The 20,004-nt window shown below is 48.1% G+C and overlaps 1 protein-coding gene across 1 annotated transcript; it reads right to left on the minus strand.

Annotated features, from left to right (window-relative positions):
* Positions 1 to 7,710: 7,710 nt before the first annotated feature.
* On the minus strand, positions 7,711 to 18,378 carry LOC308047160 (refilin-A-like; the record flags this gene model as incomplete). Its single annotated transcript, XM_080355456.1, has 3 exons — positions 18,160 to 18,378; positions 9,432 to 9,541; positions 7,711 to 8,044 (listed from the first exon to the last, which is right to left on the minus strand). The coding sequence occupies exons 1-3, from the start codon at positions 18,361 to 18,363 to the stop codon at positions 7,711 to 7,713; spliced, it is 648 nt and encodes a 215-aa protein (XP_080211582.1). The 5' UTR covers positions 18,364 to 18,378.
* Positions 18,379 to 20,004: the final 1,626 nt, after the last annotated feature.

Genomic DNA, 20,004 nt, shown 5'->3' on the forward strand with positions numbered 1-20,004 from the left:
ACAAATGTGGGTTTTTTTCAGATTTGCTGCGTTTTCCTAGCTGGCCTCCCATGCGAACGCCAAATGGACTTTCAGTAGGATGAAGCAGGGTCTTGGCTTGTGTCCTTCGTAATCCAGCGCTCCAGGACTCAAACGAGGGATCGGCTGGCTGGCTGTTCATTATCAGTAAGTGGGGTATATTTGAAGGAAATGGGCAGATTTCAGCACTACTTCTATAACTAGTTTATTGCTGGCGCGTTCCTCTCTCGCCCTTATTATTTATGTTGAAAATGATAAATGAGGGATTGATTATTCTAGCTGGTTTATGAATAATCAGCTTATTTTGCTGTGAGGCCCCAGGGGAAGGTAATGTTTCTACAATCCTCCACCAAAGAGAATGCAATTTGCACTCGTGTGTGTGTTGCTCGTTCCTCCACCACTTTGCATGTGCCGTGTTTTTCCCCACGGCACATCCCAGCGCTGACACAGGTTTCACTGTCCGTGCAGCCCCCCAGCATCGTCACCTGCAGCCACGCACAGGGTGTTTGGAGCAGCGTTCCTCTCCGGTGATGGGTGTCTCGGTGGCCCGTGACGGGAGGTACGTGGCCGGGGTGCGAGCCGGGTGCTGTGCGGAGGTGCTCGGAGGGCACTGACCACAACAGGCAGCTTGGACCAAGCTCTGATCCCATTTGTACTTCAAGGAGCTGCAAATAGCCGCTGGTCTCAGGATTTGCTTGTGAGACAGGAAAAGCCCTGGGGAGATGATCTGAATGTTTGTGTATATAGAAATGTCTAATCACTGGGCTCAGAACAGGCTCAGGAAGGCAATCTGGAGGTGGTTAGCTGGAGAGGAGGATGTTTTTATGCTAGAAATGTGCTGTCCGCCTGTTTGCGGGTAGGAAGGATATGATGAGAATCAAAGGCTTGGCAGGATGAGCATTTTCATCCTCGTATAGATGTGAACTCCCCGTCTGTCTCGGACCCAGGCGTGGAACTGTTTGGATCCAGTATCATTATTAGAAGCAGAAAATAGAGCTCATAAAACTCCTTCCTTACGCCCCAAAAAAGCAATTCCACGACCCTCTGTCCTACAAACCATCCCTGCGTTGATTTTCCGCTGTGGCCGGGCGCATTGCCAGGGGAAAGGAACTCGGAGCTTCGGCAGAAGCCGGGCAGCCCTGGGCAGGTCCTTGGTCCTCTCCTGTGTAACGAGAGCAGGGCATTTAGAAACGGGCAGAACTGGGGATGGTTAATGTGGTGGCAAACCCACCAAGCCACGTTCTTTCCAGGCCATGGGGTAACTGCAGAGATCATCCAAGGACATTTCTGCAGGTCCAGGCTGTGACATTGCCATCTGGTGACGACAAGGAGAGGAGACCAAGCCCAAGGTCTAGCACATGGTGGCTTCAAGCCCATGACTTGGCAGTAAGGGGAAACGTTTACTGCTGCAGTACCAGGTAAAGGTTCTTTCTCTGGCAGATCTCTCTGTTGTTTGTTGACTGTACATAGCTGTGGAATGAAATTTGATAAGGCATCTGTTGTTCCCTGACAGCTCTGCTTTGTTGAGTGGAATGGGGATCACAGCATGTGGATTTTTATTATTATTTAATTTGTAGCTGCCCATTATCAGCAACTTCTTTTAGGTGAGGTTTTTGGCATTTTACGCTCAGCATTCTTGCTGTCTGTAAAACCAGCCTAAACTTTTCCTTCTGTTCATAAAGGCATCTAGTCTAAATTCAGAGTCCATCCATTATAACTTCAGCACCTTGTAATCCCTCAGAGATATGTGCAATTACTCTCTGAAATATCCCAGGAGCAAAACTAATACCAAGCATCATCTGCTTAAATTTACAACATCCAAATGGCACAGTAAAGCCACTAGCTTAGGGGTTAGCTCATCTGAGCGCACTTGCCAAAACACATATCCTGCATCTAATACTGCTTTTGCTGCTGGGGATTAGGCTGCCACCTCAGGAATCTTCATTGGACAGCATTCACGTTTTACGGTTTTATTTAAATAACAGGAGTGGATGCACGTGTCCTTCATCTGGCATTTGGGTTCCAACCATTGCGCTCAGGCAGTCTGTACGTCTCCTGCCTTCTCCACGCTGCGGTGGTTCCTCAGGTGCCTGAGGATGATGAGCGTGTCTTCCATCCTTCATCCCAGGAGCAGTTCAGCCGCTATGTGTCTCAAAAACCTTGGGCCAAGGAGACGGGCACTTCCCGTGCACCTGAAGCAAGACTCTTGCGTAACGTGGCTTTCCTTCTCCTTTCCATTCCTTTAACAGCCTTTTTCATCCAAGCCTATTGACTTCATCCCTATAAATCCAATATGATTTTTCCAGAAGGATTAGTGTCAGATTCTCCCCGCAAACATCCTAGGTCTTGGAATACAGCTGAACGCTGGCTGGTGAGCCTGAGGCTTTTACAGCAATGGCTTTAAAACGCACTAGATGGCTAGGCGGGGTTTTAGGCCTGATGCAGCCCATCTGCCTTCATGATTTGGAAAGCCAGGACATAGTAGGGGTCCTGATACTGTACTAGGATGTGGATACCTAAGTAAGAAATAAGCTTTATGTTGGTTCTTCCTGCCCTTGAAGGCCATGGAAAAGCTGGGAGAGGAATAACCTAGACTGAACACCAGGGCTCCGTAAGCTGGGTAGAGAAAGATCGAGCAGCAACAGGGAACTTTAGAGTGAAGAAATGGTAAAACTGCCAACCAGTGAAATCCTGGAAGGTAAAACTGTCTCTGCAGGATGCGTGAGTTTTGTGCCCTCTGCTATTTCAACTTTCCCCAGACGTGTGTGACAGAGCAGGTTTTACACATGCCTGGACTGGGACCACAGCCTCCCCGCCATGCGGAGCTGCGCTGAAACCCGGGGCAAGGGAGGGACACCCCAAAAACATTCCCTCCACAGGGGAAAGGGGCATTAGGCACCAAATAAACAGATAAGGAAGAGGAAGGAAACTCTGGATACATCAGCATGACAGTTTGAGCATTTTATTATGATATATAAATTTTGTCTTCTTAAATTACTCTATGAGTTGAACAGAAAGGGATTATTGTGGAGAGGGGAATATACAAAAATAAAAGGATATTGTGAACTACTGCATCACCACATATACAACAGTAGAGTACTTTACAAGCACTTAGAGAATCAGACTTACAAAAATAAAAATATGACACATCCTTATGCATTTCCACCGGTTATATGTTCTCTTCTTCCTTCTCTAACCTTCAAACACCTTTCAACCCCATCTTCAGGTCACAATTCACCTGCTAGGATACTTTGCTCATTTTGATGGCCAGCACAGTATCTGAAACATAATTAGTGCCTCCCAAGACATAAAATAGAATGGTTATAGTAGAGCTTTAGGAGAGATGTTCAGAACGGACCAATTTGTGAGTGATGGGGTGATCCTCAGGGAGCGGAGTGATCCCCTTTCCATATCCCACAAAAACACCAGTTCCCTATGAAGTGTTCCCCCATCTTCAGCTCTAAAGAAGGCAAGGATACCCTTCCCCACAGGAAAAAAGGCAGTTTAAAACTACAATGGCTAAATATCCTAGCTCACAGCGTTCACACACAGAACCATTCGCCTCTAGATCAGATTCACGCGGCTTTTATTCTTCCGTTTGGTCTACAAAGTCTTTTTTGCTCATTAAGCCTTCTAGTGACCTTTCCCATTTTTTTAAAGACTCATTCAACATAAATAGTAAATAGCATTCACTTCTCTGACCAGCAGCTCACTCAAACACCGCTATCAACACCCGAACCTCATTTCACCGTTCCCAGGAGTGTGCACCTAGGTGCGAACCTGTCTGTATTTCACATTGAGAAAAGTAGAGCTGGCCTAGGAAAAAAGAACATAAAGACAGACAAAAGAAGCGGTGAACTGTTTTGGTCAAAGTCGTTCTCTGCAATTTGTGCAAAGTATTCTGCAGATTCTGAAAGTCCAATATTTAGTTCAGGTTCCCTCTTTTTGGCCACAAATGCAATGCTGGCAATGCTGGCAGAGCAGACACACGTGTGCTCTGGTGCATCACAGGAATGACAGGGACGAAGGGCAAACCCTGCACCTTTGAGACAGTGACTTTCCACATTGAATAAAACAACCTCCCCCCCAAAAAACAGATGTCTTCTGAGAAAGCTTCTGATCTCAAAAATAACTATTGATGGAAAATAGTTCCTAAAGGCAGAGCCTGACTTTACCCATCAGGCTTACAGGAGTGTCGGCATTAGTATCCTGGGGAGAAATCATGTAGCCACAGTCCCAGCTGCTGAAGGAAACTCACCTTTCTAAGCAGTATTTCCATGGTCTAAATTTGTCATTTGTGTCTTTGAGAAAATATACATGAACAAAGATTTGTTGGCTGAGATGAATAATGCTCCATTTAAAAGAAAAACACCTCTCTAGTGGGACTAATTGTTCCTTTTAGATGTACAAACATACTACAAGTAAGGCACTTCTTGGTGGCTTGGAGTGATTCTTAATTGGCACCATACACAAAAGATTCAATTTCTGGTGTTAAAGTAAATCAAAACAAGTCATCACTTTTCCTAGTCATGAGCAAGACAAACTTTGGCTCTTTTTGGGGACAGAGGGTGGGTGGGCAGGGTGGATCTGCGCCCACACAAGGGTGACAACCTGACCCTCTGTGGTTTTCTTGTCCTCAGGAACAACAAAGTCCCCTTCCAACACCAGCTGTCATTGAGAAGAAAAGCAGATTGAGATGGGCCCTTGGGAGATATAATATAAGAAAGTACTTTTCAGAAACTTGCACAGATCTCAGGCACTTGGCAATGTCACAGTTTGCATGTGGCCCAGGGTGGTGGCTTGTCCATGGCTACACAGCTTGAAATGTCTCCAGCTGTCTAGAAACCCCAAGCCTGACATGGCAAAACCACGCTTAAGCTCTAAGGAGCAAGAGTGTGTTAGGTCATTTCTAGTCTATTTGCAGAGAAAATAAAGCAGGAAGCTTCAAAGAGGCCTGGATGTGTGCGGACCCTGCGGTGCCAAGGCCACAGCTCCCATTGCACCCCCTGGGAGACTTCTCCTTAGCAGCCCCTGTCCCTGCGTGGGGAAAAGCCTGGCTGTGCTTCAGCCACTGGAGTTGTGTTTGTATACTAGTTTTGTTTGGCTTGCTTTGATTTTATTTTGTTTCTTCTGTTGCGGTCAATGTTCAGGAAGCAGAAGTGGACAAAGAGGGCAGAAGCCTGCAGCTGGCCATGATAAAAGAGATTCTTCTGGGGAAAAAAACATTTGGCTCAAAAACCAGCATGATCAAAAACTGCAGCTTGGTGCTTGGAGCCTGATGTATGGTCAGAACAGGGAGTCTCCGGCTCCTTCAGCTCGGGGGTCAGCCTGTCTCCGTGCCTGCTCAGTGGAGGTGCTTGCGATTGAATCCGTCACCATGCAGGGATCTCCTGGGTGTGAGCACTGGCCCTGCTTTTGAACCTGGATTACAGACTCTCACCGGCCTGCAAAGAGCCCTCCAGAGCCCTCACGATGTGCCTGGAAGGCAGGTGAGTATTTCCACAAGGCTCACTCACCAGCACTCGGTGAAATTATAGGGCAGACCTCAAGATGAACTCGTGAGTGCCTCGCCAGCCTGCAGCGTGCTGGGACCACATCCATGCCAGCTCCAGCTTCCCTGCTGAGCTACATCCACACAACTCATCTGCTGGAGCTCTGGGGAAAAGGGTTGATTCAGGCATAATAACCCCTTTGGAGGCAGATGTTGCTTTGATGCTATCAGTGACAGCAATATCTGACCAATAGCCAATATAATCCTTGTTTCTGTATGGCTGAAAATAATTCAACAGTAGGTGGAAGCCTTGGAAATCCTTTGAGAGATTTCTCCCTACCAAGTCCTAACTCCCAGACAGAAAGGCAGAGTTCTCCACTGCCATAACACACATCTTCCAGTACTAACAATGCTTCAGCTGTCAGGATTTAAGTTTGTATGTAACAACCTTATCTTTACCTCTGGTGGAAAAATTGTGCTCCTTTTTTAGATACGAGAACTCTGTTTCATAAAGGTCACAGTTTTGGTCACATTTATTAATTGCCTTTTGAAACTGATGGGAAAAAAAAGTATCTTCATAAGTGACTTCAGTATTTCAGATTTTTTTGTACTCTCTGTGGGTTTGTGCGTCAACTGTTCTGGGCAATGAGCTGTGTCTTGTTGACACCGTTAATAGGTTTTCTGACTTAGCTGCTCAGTTGTGTTCTGAAATAACTTGATCAGACTTGCAGCAAGTCAGGAAAAAAATGGAAAGTTTAGAAGAGGGAAAACTGGAAATTAATTTCCAGAGCTTTGTGGTTGTTTTCGAAGTCTGAGCTCTTCTGAGCAGCATACAAAAATGTTTGGTAAGATTTTTGGAGACAATTCCGTGCCATTTTCAAAGGTTATGTGTTTGCAGGAATCCAGGCTTTCACTGATTTTCAACAAGCTGCCAAAGTGAAGAGATGTGATTCATGAGAAGGGATGCTTTACCTTAGGGTGGCTGTAGTGATTCCTGCTCTCTGTGTTCCTTTATCCTTTTGCAGAGACAGATCAGCTGTTTGTGAGGTACCTATTGAACTGCTACAGCCTGGCTGATTAGGGAAAACTTGCACAGATTTGGGCTCTTCAGGCTCTACATTGAGAAAACTTGGCTGCTCCTGCCCTGTCAGCGAACCTACCCATGCCACAGGTAAGGAAACTATGGAGAGGGCGAGGAACAAGGCTCATGAATTAACCCTGCACTGCCTTCTTTGCAGCTAGACAGCATCTTCTCATCCCACTTCTCTCTGCAACACAGCCCTGAAACTCAAAAGGGTTGCAAGTGCGTGAAGATCCCTGTAAATCGGGTGTTTGAGACAACGAATAGCATGGCACACTTGGAATGATGGTACTTTTGAAAAAGGTGCACCGGGCTCCTCAGTCACTTGGAAACTTTTAGAAAATAGGCCTTCAGCTGTTCAGTTTCCTCAGTCTCCCCTGCATACTCTTGGCTGGGCTCACAGAAGAGGTGGCTGTGCGTTGGGTAGGCCTTTCTCCCATCTCCTGCTTACACTGTGCCCTGCTATGGTATATAAATATCTGCCTGCCAGCAAGAGCACCGTGCGCCTGTTTTCTTCCTCTTCCTTGGTGACAGTCCTCGCTCCTCCCAGTAAGTTAGGCCTGAGGTTACTGCAGTGGTGTAATATCGCAGCTGTCTCCCAGATGAGCTGTTGGAGCAAGCTGTGATGTACCAATACAAATAACCAACTCCTCTGCGTTTAAACTCTAATAGACCTGGCTTGGTATGTGCGGGGCAGACTGGATGCTGACTGTGCAGTTGGTCTTCCCTTTGCAGAGATTAAAACAGCTCTGAAGGTTACAGTGAGTCTCACCTATGTGCTAGACAAGACCTACGGAGCTCGCAGTGCAGCACTCTGCTATGGGTAATAGGGTCCTTTGTCATCTTGATTTCATCTAAATGTAAGTCAAAAATAGATATGCTTGGGAAAAAAAAAAAATCCAGATCACGAACGTCAGGAACTTTGCAAAATACAAGCCAGCCTTTCACTGATCAAAACCATCCCATGCCCTGCAAGCCTCCTCCCAGCCAGTTCAGCCTCACCCAAGACAACGTGTTCTCCAGATATGAATATTTAGTCGCCATCAATGAGGGCCCAGTCAGAGACCCAGCAAAGGCCGCAGCCTCCTTGAGGTCACGAGGTTGCCAGCGGCAGGGCGGATCAGAGGGTCTCGCTGTACGTGACGCACGGGCTGGTTTCCTCGCAGAGTTCCAGCTGCACGCTGGAGGCAAACCAACGCTTGGCACAACCCAAGCTGTAGTTGAGGGTGGTCCGGTAAATGTTCTTGGCACGCTTAGGAAAAATGATGGTCGTGCTCTGAAACCTCAGAGGCTTCTGGCGGGGCTCAAAGATCAGCTGGGACTTGTAGTTCCGCCAGGTGCAATTGGGAGCAGCAATGACCGTCTCGCTGTAGGTGGTGACGGTGGGGATGGGGCCGTAGAAGATGTCATCCCGGTAATGCTTCTCAGAGTCGTACTTTACCTCAGAATTGCACCTGCAGAGAACAGCAAGGTATCAGGAACACAGCCCAGGGAGCAAAGCGGGGAAGACAGGCAGGATTCTTCTCTAACCCTTCGAAACTGGGAACTTTTACAACCTCTTAAAGCACCGGGACAGATGCAAACCCTACGGCCCAAAGTGGAAGACAATGAGTGCAGAGAGGTGAGGTTGCTTGTTGGGACCTACAGATAATCCAAGCAATGGTTGAATAGCAGGTAAAAGCAAAGAGATGCTGTGAGCTGTGGCTAAGGTCCAAGCTATTGGTTTCAAAGCAAATGGCCATGTCAACAGCCGTAAGATGAAGAACCCACAAAATGCGGGATGTCACTGCCCTGCCTGTTCTCTGCTGGCCTCCAGAAGGGACATATGGAAACCGGGCCAAGTAAAGGATGTTTCCTAGAATCCCTGGCCACGGAGAGCAGCAGGACTTTCACTTGTTTTTCCCGCTCCCCAAATGCTCCTCCAAGGAATGTGCAGCTCCAGGTATAAAAGATTAAAAGCTGGGTGTGTGCTTGTCATTACCTCCACCCGCAGGGGGGTTGACTGATGGTGCACCGCATGTAATCTGAGCCGCTGTAATGGATGTTGCGCAGCTAGGGTGTAAGCAAGTCATTCAGCACACATAAAACAAGCCTCCCATGTAATCGCCACAAAAACATGCCCGCCGGCAGTTCCTCGGCAAGCAGAGATTTACTGGGGTACATTTCCAGAGAGACGTTTGCAGAGGTTGAGGAGGGAGGTGGGAACTGGGTTTACAGTCCTCCCACCGCCCCTGCCCCAAGCCATGTGTAACTGCTCCACGCTGTTTTGTAGAGTACATTCCACACCAGCAAAAGCAGGAAAGAGGAGCAGAGAGATAGGTTTATCCACAGGCCACTGCACCAGCCCCGCAGGAGGTCAGAACCCTCCATCACTGGCTTGAAGGACCATCTCCTCATGAGGAGGAGATCATTCTGTCTCTGTGGGCTGGTCTAATGTTGGTTCTTTGCTGCAAGGGCTAACAAAAACAGGTGCCAATTATAAGGGTGTTGTTGCTTCTGAGGATACAGGTCAGCAGGGAACAGGATAAAGACCATCAGGTTACTAGTGGAAGCCATCAAGCCCAAAGGTGGGAATGGTTTTCCCTTATAACCTTGGATTTAAGCTGGCCTTGGAAGAAAAGCCACCTTCTCTTACAGTGTCTCTCCAGTTCTTGCCTCTTCCCTTCTACCTCTGCTGCTGTCAGTGCCCTTTTAATTCACGGATTGCCCTCTCGCTTGTCCCTTCCTTCCCATCAAAATAACCGTGACTCCCACTTGTAAACACATTTTAATTTTTTACAGAAAGAAGAGCACCTGGAAAAAGACAGAAATCCCCTCCAACCCATCCAAATCCATCTGTACCTGATTTCCTGCACGGGCTCAGGGCTGACCTCAATGCTTTCTCCGAAAAACACAGGGTACATCCGAGGCCTCACCTCCGGCAGGGATGGGTTCAGGAGCAGGTAAGGCATCTGCAGAAAAGAAGAGCACAGCAAGTGTTGGGACACAAGAGCAGAGGCTGCCACGGAACATCGTGCACGGGGGCTGGGAGCTGAGCAGGCGGCAGCAGCAGGTTCAGTACTGGCCCTTCCTTTCCTCTTCTTGTTTCTCATAGAAATCGCAATTGTTTGGGCGTTTTCTTTAGCCCTGATGTTGCCCTCACTGTTTTGAATTAACAAGTCTAACAAAGACTTAAAGTGCACCAGTATGGAGAAGTGTTCCAAGTCTGATGTAACACAGAGATAGGGCCTAAGTCTGCTGAGTTAGGGGGTGTAGGTCTCCTTAAATGAGACGTGTGTATATATTCATATATATACATGCTGAAAGTAATGTATCCCTTGCAATGATCCAGCGGGGGAAGTGGTTGACTTGCAATTGCTGAAGTCTCCATGTTAAAAACGGCTGTGATGCTCCAAGGGATGTTCTATTTAACCACACACAACAGAGTGTGGGGTGAGACAGGGGCACATTGTGGCCTCTGCAATACAGGAAACCAGTTTCAAGCCAGGACGGTTTTAATGAATGGAGCTGCTCCAATTCATGACACCAGAAACTGGATTTTTAAGACTAATTACACCCTAAAGTTACTGACTCTGACAAATTGTCGCAGTCCAGCCTAGGCTCCTCTGCCCACAAAAAATGAGTAATCCCACTTCTCCACACTGGAGTGCTCTTAAACATCAGTTCCCACACGTAAGGATCCTGTGTCTGGTGTCTGGACCCAGCCCAGCAGCTAATCAAGCCTAATCCTGCCCTCCTGGAAAAATATCATTGCAGGTTTTGGTCCGTGCCACCGCTTTTCTGTCAGCAGCAATTTATGACACGCAGAGACACAAGATTTCTTTAAAGGAGACGACTGGCAGCCTCTGTGAAGGGCTGAAAGCTCCCTAGATGGCTGAAAAGCTCACCAAGTTTTTCCACCTTCCACCACACATAGTGTGCGAGAATCACAGCCCCATTTCATCAGTGTAAGTAAGATTATCTCAGGATTCCCAGAACCCACTGAGGATACCGCTCTTGTATTGCCATCATTCCCACCTTCCCCAGCATCTTCTGGTTGGGCGGTACAGGAGGGAACGCTGGAGCTGTGACCTGGTTCCTACTGGCAATGCTGGGTAAGAGGGACAGCATTTGTCCCCAAATGCTCACCAGGGTGTCCATCAAGCTGGTGGTAACTGGCAAAGCTCTGCTGAGTCCACTCAACAGCATCAGCTCCCACTAGCTGAGGTCTGGTTTTCTCCAGTGGCTTGGGCTTTCTGCCTTGGGCTGAGGCAAAAAATGTCACTGCTTCGTCTGAATTCACCAAGCCCTTCAATTCTTTGTCCCAAAGCCACAAAGCTGTTTACTCCTTTCACACTGAAATATCCCTGCACTTTACTACTGTGTTAAACTGTAAAGTATAACGGCCAACCCGTCTTTTTGATTGAATATGAATATTTCAGTTTCATTGGGGAAAAAAACGACAGTATTTGCATAGGTATGGTGGAAAAGAAAAGAAAGAGAGAAAAAAAATACATTCACCCTCATTACCAAACACTGGCCAAAAGGCAAAGTTCAATCCTGGCTTGCTTTCAACACTCATGACAGGGGAGGGCAAGGGCAGCCTTTCTGGTCATAAATAAAGCTCTTTGCTTCTGAACTGTGAATTGTTTAGATCAGACAAGCCTTAGTTCGCAAGGGTGCAGATCTCCAGCTTTTAACAGTCTGTACATAGGCAGAGCTCTTTCTAAAGACAAATTGTGCATGAGGAGAGGTTCATTTGGGCACAAGAGTCAAACTCCATGGATGGATAGTAACCATGAGCTTCTTTGCTAGATCAACGTAGGAGAAATCTCTTAACAGTTCAGCAAAGGGCATCTGTAAAGTGAAGTTTTAAAAAAGTAGTTATAAAGAAGCCATTTCAGTGCTTCCAGGCAAACAAATCTTCACACTTCTTGCTAACACACGCTGACACTAAGAGTGCTCTAAACACCCCTAGAGATGAGGATGTGGGAGCTGAGGTCTTAGCAGGATTGTTCCTGATTTGTTCGGGAAGTGGCTTCGCAGCCGCTGTGTGCTGGGGTCCCACAGCAGGGAACGGGAGAGAAGAACATGCTGCAGAAACAATGCCAGTGTCACGGAGAAATACAGGCTCTGTGAGGCGTGACCGAAATCAGAGTCAAAAAGTTGCCACTGAATTTGGTGAGAGCAGGATTAAGTCTTCTCCGGGTTAGTTCTGGAAGGAGTGGTGATGAGACTATTTCCATTGTGGGTTATACTTTACCTTGCTCTGGGCAGGGAAAGGTGACAAAAGGCATTTTATCATGCATTTTACATGCTGTAAATGAGCATTAACTTCAGACCTGCAGGCTTGGCTTGATTAATGTAGAAAGCTGGGACAACTGTGGACATGGGCAAGCCAGAGCCAGCAACTTCTACCACCCGGCAGAAACCATTACACAACTCATCCATGGTACCATGAGCTGCTGCAGGCTGGAACCTTGAAGTCACCTGGAAGTCTGCACATGGCAGATGTAAATAACCCACAAAGCACAGCCTAAAAATGGAGATAATCTGTGAGACCCTGCAGTCTGAATTTCTTGCACAGAGCGAAAGTGACACTAAATAGTAAGTCCAGGTTTTACACAGCAGCAACTGAAAGGCGCTTCAGATGACATTTTGTTTTACCTCTAGGGATGTTCTGAAATATCTGCTCCTGCATCTCACCTGGAGCTGGGAAGCAAGGAACAGGAGATATGAGCTTTCCAAAAGATTTGTCTTTGGGGCTGAAATGTTATATGTTTGGCACATGTCAAAAGCTGGCTTTTTGGCACAAGTTTGACACCAGCTCCTTCCAATCTGTTTTAAAGTTAAAAAAAAAGTTCTGCTTGTCAAAAAAAATACTGACTCAATTCTTTTTCCTTCTGCACAGGCATGGTTGAAAGAAGAGGAACGCTGGACCGCTGAGCTCCCTTAAGAAAATTATGATCGTTGGCACATTTCTAGCAATCACTCGGCGATTTCTGGACACTTCACAAATAAGGTGAGTTTCTTTATTACACCACAGATGCGCTGGCAGGAGCAGAGCTTGTCACACACTATTGGGGGTCACTGATGGTGAAGAGGAGAAACCCACATGTCTTTAGACCAAGCTGTCCACAAGTGATCCACAGTTGAGGTCTGTCTGTCCACAGAGCAAACCCTAGAGCTACAGCTGGGACTCGATTCTTCTGTCCCCATTAATCAGAGCTGTGCTGCTACTTCTCAGATGCAACTCTGCAAAAGCCACCACGACCCCATAATCTTTATGCAGGGACAGGAGGAGTCTGGTAGCCCAGGGAGGCTGAGAAGGTGAAAGGGAAGATAAGAGATTAAAAAGTGAGTCCCACATGTATGCCCTCAAAACAGAGCCAAGTGGAAAATAAAGCAGTAAATGTGCTATCACATTTTTATTTCCTTTCCAGTACACGATTTGTTTCAGCCAGCAAAGGGTTACACTATTATTAAAAAGTCAAAGTGATTTCTTGTTTGGCTGCATTTTTCCCTCTGATGCCTTTGAGGCATGTAACAGCCTGGGCAGCTAAATTCTGCTTTTTTCAAGTAGCACATAGATAAACACTGATAAAATCAGTTGCTGAACGGAATTCAAGCTACAGCTAACCAACAGCACTTCCTTCATGGGGGCATTAAGTATTATGGGGGCTCTGGCTTCAGGACAGACACGTCCTTCAGCTCCATGTCACAGCTTCATACCTGCCACAGCTGCCACCTCAGTGCCTGGTTCCTGGGGGTATTTAGATCACAGGGTTCTGAACAACAGCAAAAATAACACAGCAGGCAGAATAATGCAATTTTACCCCTAATAATTATGTAGACTCAGTGGGTTCTGTTAAGATACTTCTCATTTGGGGTAACTTATGTGAATGGAAGGAGAGTTATCAAACAGTAAACAAAGAGGAGGAAAAAAGTGCCTGAAACTGGCCTGAAATATACAGACTGTTCTTCAGCCTCAAATTGCAGGCAGCAAAGCAACAAAAAGGAAAGGAAATTAATGGAACTTGATATAAATAAACCTCCCAAAACCTACTCCCCAGAGAGCAAGAAGGACCAGGACTGACCCACTCCTTTTGCTACAGTTGCTGCATGGAAGGCACCAAGATGTGGCATTAGATCTCTAGGGACTGTAAGGGGAAACTGTTTTCCAAGCATCAGGGCTAAGAACAGGATGCAGCTTCCCAAATTCCCAGCTCCTGGCTTAGCTGGGCCATAAGCAAATCTCTCACCACATTTCCCACTACGGTAACATGTCAGGTCCATGAAAATGTCACTTTACTCAGCTGTTATTTACAGCTATAATGAAAGATCTGGCTGAGTTATTTGACACACGTCTACATTCCCCGCTCTAGCTGATAAGCAATATTTGTTTAACAGACCATTTATTTTCCCAATATCTTCACGTATTGCACATTATGTGTAATTTATACTAGAGCCGGATGAGATTATATTTGGAGGTGATAACAGTAAATGCAGACCTCAGGTAGAAAGCAGGGCTTTATTATTTCAAAGAATTACACCCTTCCTGCCTATCTCCCTCTTCCATCTCAAGTGGGAAACATGTGCTGCTTTGCTTATTGTCCACAGTGTTATGCGGGGACGCAATGGAAATCAAACAGCAGGAAGACACCAGCACATTTTTCAGAGTAGGTAATGAGACCCCTGAGACTGTTTCCCTGATCTGCCCAGAAGGGACAATCTGTTGCGGTTTGCAGGTGAGGCGAGGCTTTCAGCGTAGGATGAGATGCTGTGTTCCAAGGGCTCTTCAACATGCAGCATGTCAGGAAGAGGTGTTTTGGGTTTGTTTTCACTTCTTAGTATCTGCCATAAATCCAACAGGGTGGGCACACATGCTGATCCGGAGCCCGTTGTCAGGACCATGCCTGCGAAGGCTGTGCCCATGGGCAAGGTCTCCTTGTCCTCCTCTGCACTTGAGATGAAGCTGGAACCTCCTCCCACCACACGAGACTGATTCTGGCACCGCACTGTTGTCCAGCACAGCTCCTGAATGTGAGTAGAAATTCCCTACGTGGGGACATTCATCTGACAGCTGATCCACTGGGGCACGGTCCTGCAGAAGTCAGTGAGGCAGATTTAATGCACAAACACTTACGCCTTTCATATAAAGAGGAACTTGTTGCAGTGGCAACAGTGTTGGGAAGGGACAAGAAGTCTGCTGCTTCAAGAAGGCAGGACTGATAGTTCTGCAGATGAACGTGATCCTTTTCTCCCCTGCTATCTATCCAGAGTTACGCTATTGAATGCAAAGCGCTTATTTCAGCACAGCCCAAAAGCCGTTCTTCTAGCCAAAAACCATATCCCAGGGCAACAACAACAGGGAAAACTCTGAGCAGATCTGGCTACTTGGATGTCATTTCATTCCCTACCCTTCCAGCAACTGCTTCTTTGTGCATATTATTAGAGATTTATTTCATTGTATTTATGTTCGTTTTGGCCCAGCATCACATTCAAAGCCTAGAGAATTCAGTAACCCACGTCCTATGAATCGGTTTAATCACATTTCAGATTTAAAAGGCAGAACTAGGTAAAAGTCACCTTCTATTTTCATTAGGATATTTGCACTTAAGCACAAAACAATTGACGAATTCCCTACATGGACTTTATTTGAAAAAGTAAAAGCCAATTTCTCCTGTGCTGCAAGTAAAATAAAAAAAAAGTCCCTAAATGGTGTTGAACTTGTGGTATTTATGACTCTGGCCCTAAATTGCCTTTCATATTTTCTTGGATCCCAAAGCTGTAACCGAATTGGCTGGTTAAATGTGAATAAATGGTGCATTGTCTTTGAAACAAAGTCATGCTTATTAAAGAGAAGAGAGTTTACTTTTTTAGAGTCACAGTTAATAACACAAAGCAGAGAGAGCACAGATTTTACACACAAGAAAGTCTTCGATAAGGGCATGCGATCGCATTTTAGTCTCTATGAGAGCTGTCCTATAGCAGAAAAATTCTTCAACATATTTGTGAAGTTGGAGCAAAATAGCTGACTGCAAAAGAACGCAACTGGGTTCCGACTGGTGGTTTTGATAGGTCTGCAGCAAGGAATAGCATGAAATACTTCCCACAGATCTGGAATGTTGGTTTCTTCACCTGACAGCAATTTATTGTAACCGTACATACAAGAATTTTGGCCATTAGTGACTGAGCTTATATGTGGTTTTATAGTATTGTAGCACAAAGAGCGCAGGCTGCGTTCCTGGCTCTGTCACGTTTATAAGCAAAACAAACACTAATATAAGAGGCAATTAAAAAAAGCCCATGCCTTGGTGTGCAAATAGCTGCAATTATTGATTTGCCAATTCTGCATGCTCCGATGAACAGCCAAGTAGTAGAGTTAAACAGAAGCACTTTCATGGATTGTGTAATTGCTCATAGATCTGCAAGTCCTTGTTTAATGGCAAGATTAAAGCTAATTAGGCACTGAAATTTAGAGGTATGAAGCAAGCAATGCTCGCTGTATTTTTCCTGCTTTCTTAATAACAGCTGCAAGTACAGTATTTGCAGAGTGGAAATGAGAAGTGAAACTCTCTGCAGAGTCAAGTAGTATGAAAGTTCCTGTTTACTTCATTATTTTGCAGTGTACCAAACTGTCAGCGTTAAAGAGCACAATCCTGCACCACTCCAAGTAACACAGTCAATCTGGTTTCAGTGTCAAGACCTCTGCAACCTTCTGTACCTACTAAAGGCATGGAAATATCCACACTGTATGAAACCCATACTCTCAACAGCAGGAGCCCAGAGCTACCCATGCTGTTGCGACATCACACGAAATTTGGAAACATCTACAGTGTGAGTTCCTCTGAAACGTGTAAAATGTAAGATCAAAATTTTAAAATAACTGGAAAAAATAATTTTGCCTTACACAGATCACAGGAGTAACTTTTTTTTCACTACACGTCTCAGTCCTAACATCCCAAGAGCTGAAGTTGGTTTTTTCTCATGCTCTTTCATCTTTGCTATCGAAGGGCTTCCTTGGGAGGAGTGGTGGCCAACTGTCATATTCCTGCAGCAGAGGCCGTCATGTCCCCGTTACAGAGCTCTGCAGACACCTCCACCCCAGCCGTCTTCTGGTCAAGCAAACCTTCATTCATCTCCCTCCCACGTTTTATTTTACAAATACATAGCAACAGCCTGATCCTGCCAGATCAGAGGTGCGTGGGTAACTCTCTGTACATAAACAGTCCCATTAAGAGGGCACACACACCCAGCCATCTGCAGGTAAGGCTCCACGTTCGGAACCGCAGCCTTAGCGGGTTGGAGATTTTATTTTCGTAATTACCACGTCACACCCTCCTCACCGTGGTCTGGTGAGAAGGAGTCATTGTTCATGGGGAAGGTTTTGGCATGTTTGGGAGCCAACAGCAGTTTTCAATAATATGCTAAAATAGCATTAGAACTTGAGAAAGTAAATGAGGGTGTGAGAAATTGCAAAATCTCTCTGCAGGGAAGAAGTCGTTGAATTGTCATTAATCCATAGGTAGATAAATTTTCCCCACAGAAAGATCCGTGCTGCAGTTTTTCTTCTGTATAGAAGCCAATTAACTGTGTTGAATACACCTACAAATGTCTTTTATATATGTTAAAAAAAAAAAATTGAAAGATCCCTGGGGAAGAACTTTCATCGTCCTTTAAAAGCCTCCACTACCTTTTCCTATGCTCTGAACTTTGTGTTTTAAAAACAGGTTTTATAGCTGAGGGGTAGAAATAAACAAAATAAAGCAGAATAATAGTCATAATAAATCTACTCAAATCGTACTCCACAGTCAAGCGCTTCACTGGTGCGGTGTCTGGCTAAGCGAACCCTCCGGTGTTCTGCCAGCTGTCTGAGCTTACAAACCACCAACCCTGCTCCGGCCACGCCGAGCACAAACCCTTCATGTAGCCCCATGCCACAAAACGCGGCCCCAGCCAAGGGCAGGAGCACCCAGCCTTCCCCAGAGCACATCCATCCCGGACACACAGCCGTACGCTGCCCCGAGTTAACGGACAGTTGGGTCTTTCTTTCAGCCAGGGCTCCTGCAAACGTGGCTCCACGCTCCTGACAAAACAAATGTGGGATGCCAGAGGGGAAGGACGGCTGGGAGCTGGAATCCCTTGCCCCGGTCCAGACAGATGCAGCTCCAACCTGTATCTACCAGGGAGGACAGCATCACCGAGGAGCAATCACACTTCTCTGTTCTTAAGGTAAGCAGGGGAGCCTGTTTCAGACCTGGGTTTCACTCCCACGCCGTTATTAAAGTTTACCCAGCCAAACTGCCAACATTTCTGTGAGTGTATCAGAAAACCCCGTCCGGCACTGGGCCAAGCCCCTGCCTGGGCACCGCAGCGGTGCCAGGGCTGGGCTGCAGCCGCGACGGAGCACAAGCTGCCCGGAGAGCCACAGTCCAACACTGCAGGGCAGGCACCAAGGGGGGACATAACCTTGGGGGACCCCACTCTGCGGGCACAGGCCCGTCCCTCGCTGCCCCCCATTCTGGGCTCTGCCAGCCTTTTACCCCCCGCCAGAGGACAGAGCCCAGCGCCCAGGTTCGGCTCTTACCCCTCTGCCGTCCTTGGCCTCTCGCCGGTGCCCCGGAGGGTCCGCAGCGCCGCTGCCCCCAGCCCGACCCTCACCGGGCGACAGGGAGTAGAAAGGGGGGCTGGGGCTGGGGGGCAGCCCCGAGTCCGGGCTGTCCAGCAAGCCTTCCCGGCTCTTCTCCTTCAGACTCTCGTCCATCCCTTGCAGCTGTAGGTGACCTACCATGTCTGGGGGGCAACGAGGGGGCCGCGGCCGGAGAAAATCCTCCAGCGCCGCCCGCCGCGGAGGGGGGGAAGGGGAAAGGAGCCCGGGGGGGCTCCTCCTGAGTCCCGGTCGCCGCCACCAGCCTGCCGGAGCCCGGGCTGAGTCTGCGGCGGGGGGCAGAGCCAGCAGCAGCCGCACCGGGCTCCTCCAGCCGCCTTCCCCCCGCCCGGCCCCCGCGTCCTGCCCGCCCGTCAGGCGGCCCCCGGAGAAGGGAAGAAAGGCCCGATCCCCCCGCCCCAGCGCCGCGGGGGATGTGGCCGTGTACGCGCGGCGGAGCCCGGGGCGGCCCCGCCGGCAGGGAGCGCTGGGCGCGGCGGGGAACGAGGCCGGGCGGGCCGCGCTCCTCCACAGGCTGCCGCCGTCCACCCGCCCGCCGCCTCCCGGCGGCCCATTTATCCGGAGAGGGTGGGAGGGGAGCCGGGGAGCGCCCTCCCCTTCCCTCGGCCCCCCAGCTCTGCCCCGGCCGCACATTTCCAGGCACTTCCCGGGCAGGGAGCGCGTTTGGCGCCGCCCGGTCCCTCTCCCCTTCCCGGGCGTCGCCCCCCGAGGAGACCTGAGGCAACCCCCGCACACGGCGCTGCCCCGGCCCGCGGGCGAGGGGCCTCCCCGCCACCGCGGAGCTGCGGTTTCCCTCGGTTGATTTCCTTCTAGTTTTTCCCTCACTTCTGTCCGAGTTTTCCTTCGCTGCTGTATGATTTTTTTTCCTCTCCATTCCAGCTGTTTTTTTCCCTCAGTTCTGACTTTTTTGTCCTCCTTTCACCCCCACATCTCCTAAAGCAGCTTCTCCCCTCAGTGTCAAGGCACGAAGGCGGGAAGGAAGAGCTCAAGAGCCATTGTCCCTCTTCACTCTGAGGTGGCCAAGGGTGGCGTCACCAAGGCTGTGGGTGACTGGCCGTGTACGAGCCCCTGTGCTGGCCGTGCCCTCATGGCGCTCCTCGCGCTTCCCACTTAGAGCAGCCTGAAACACAGACTTCTCTTTCTTGATGGGCCAAATGGCTGCTGGTCCACAGCCACCAAGGACCTGGCCTCTCCATGCTGGCCATCGTGTGTTTGGGCCACCATAACTGCAATGGGAGGACATCCCGAATGCCAGCACAGCTGCTATATGGGAGGAGCAGAGGCTCTGCCAGCGCTGAGGGGAACAGAGAGGCCATATCAGCCCTCAGGATTTTGGAGAAACAAGCAGCGGTTAAACAGGTCAGGCTTGCTGAAGCCAACATGGACATTTATTGCACAATAACTGGCCGACGTTAACGTTACCTTGTGCACAGCACTGGTTATGTTTTTCTCATCATGTTTTCTCTCTACGTAAAGTCCAGACTGTGAGAATTTTGGGGCAGACCCACTCATATGGCTCAGCCCGGTAGAGCTTTGTTAGCGGCAAATAGGTCTGCATGGGAAGCGTGAAATCCAACTGGTCATCTCCTCTTCATCCAGCTTGTTGGCCCAGCACTGAGCAGAATGAGACCACGGCTATTTGTGCTACAAAACTGACAAACACGACATTTGTTGTGCCGGCGGATGAAGATGTGAGGCGTGAGGTGTTGCACCCAGGGATGAAGGCTTTGACACCCAAGCCCTCAAGATGGCACAAATTCATCA

The sequence above is a fragment of the Nesoenas mayeri genome, assembly GCF_963082525.1.
Source record: "Nesoenas mayeri genome assembly, chromosome: 17".
Classification (NCBI taxonomy): domain Eukaryota; kingdom Metazoa; phylum Chordata; class Aves; order Columbiformes; family Columbidae; genus Nesoenas; species Nesoenas mayeri.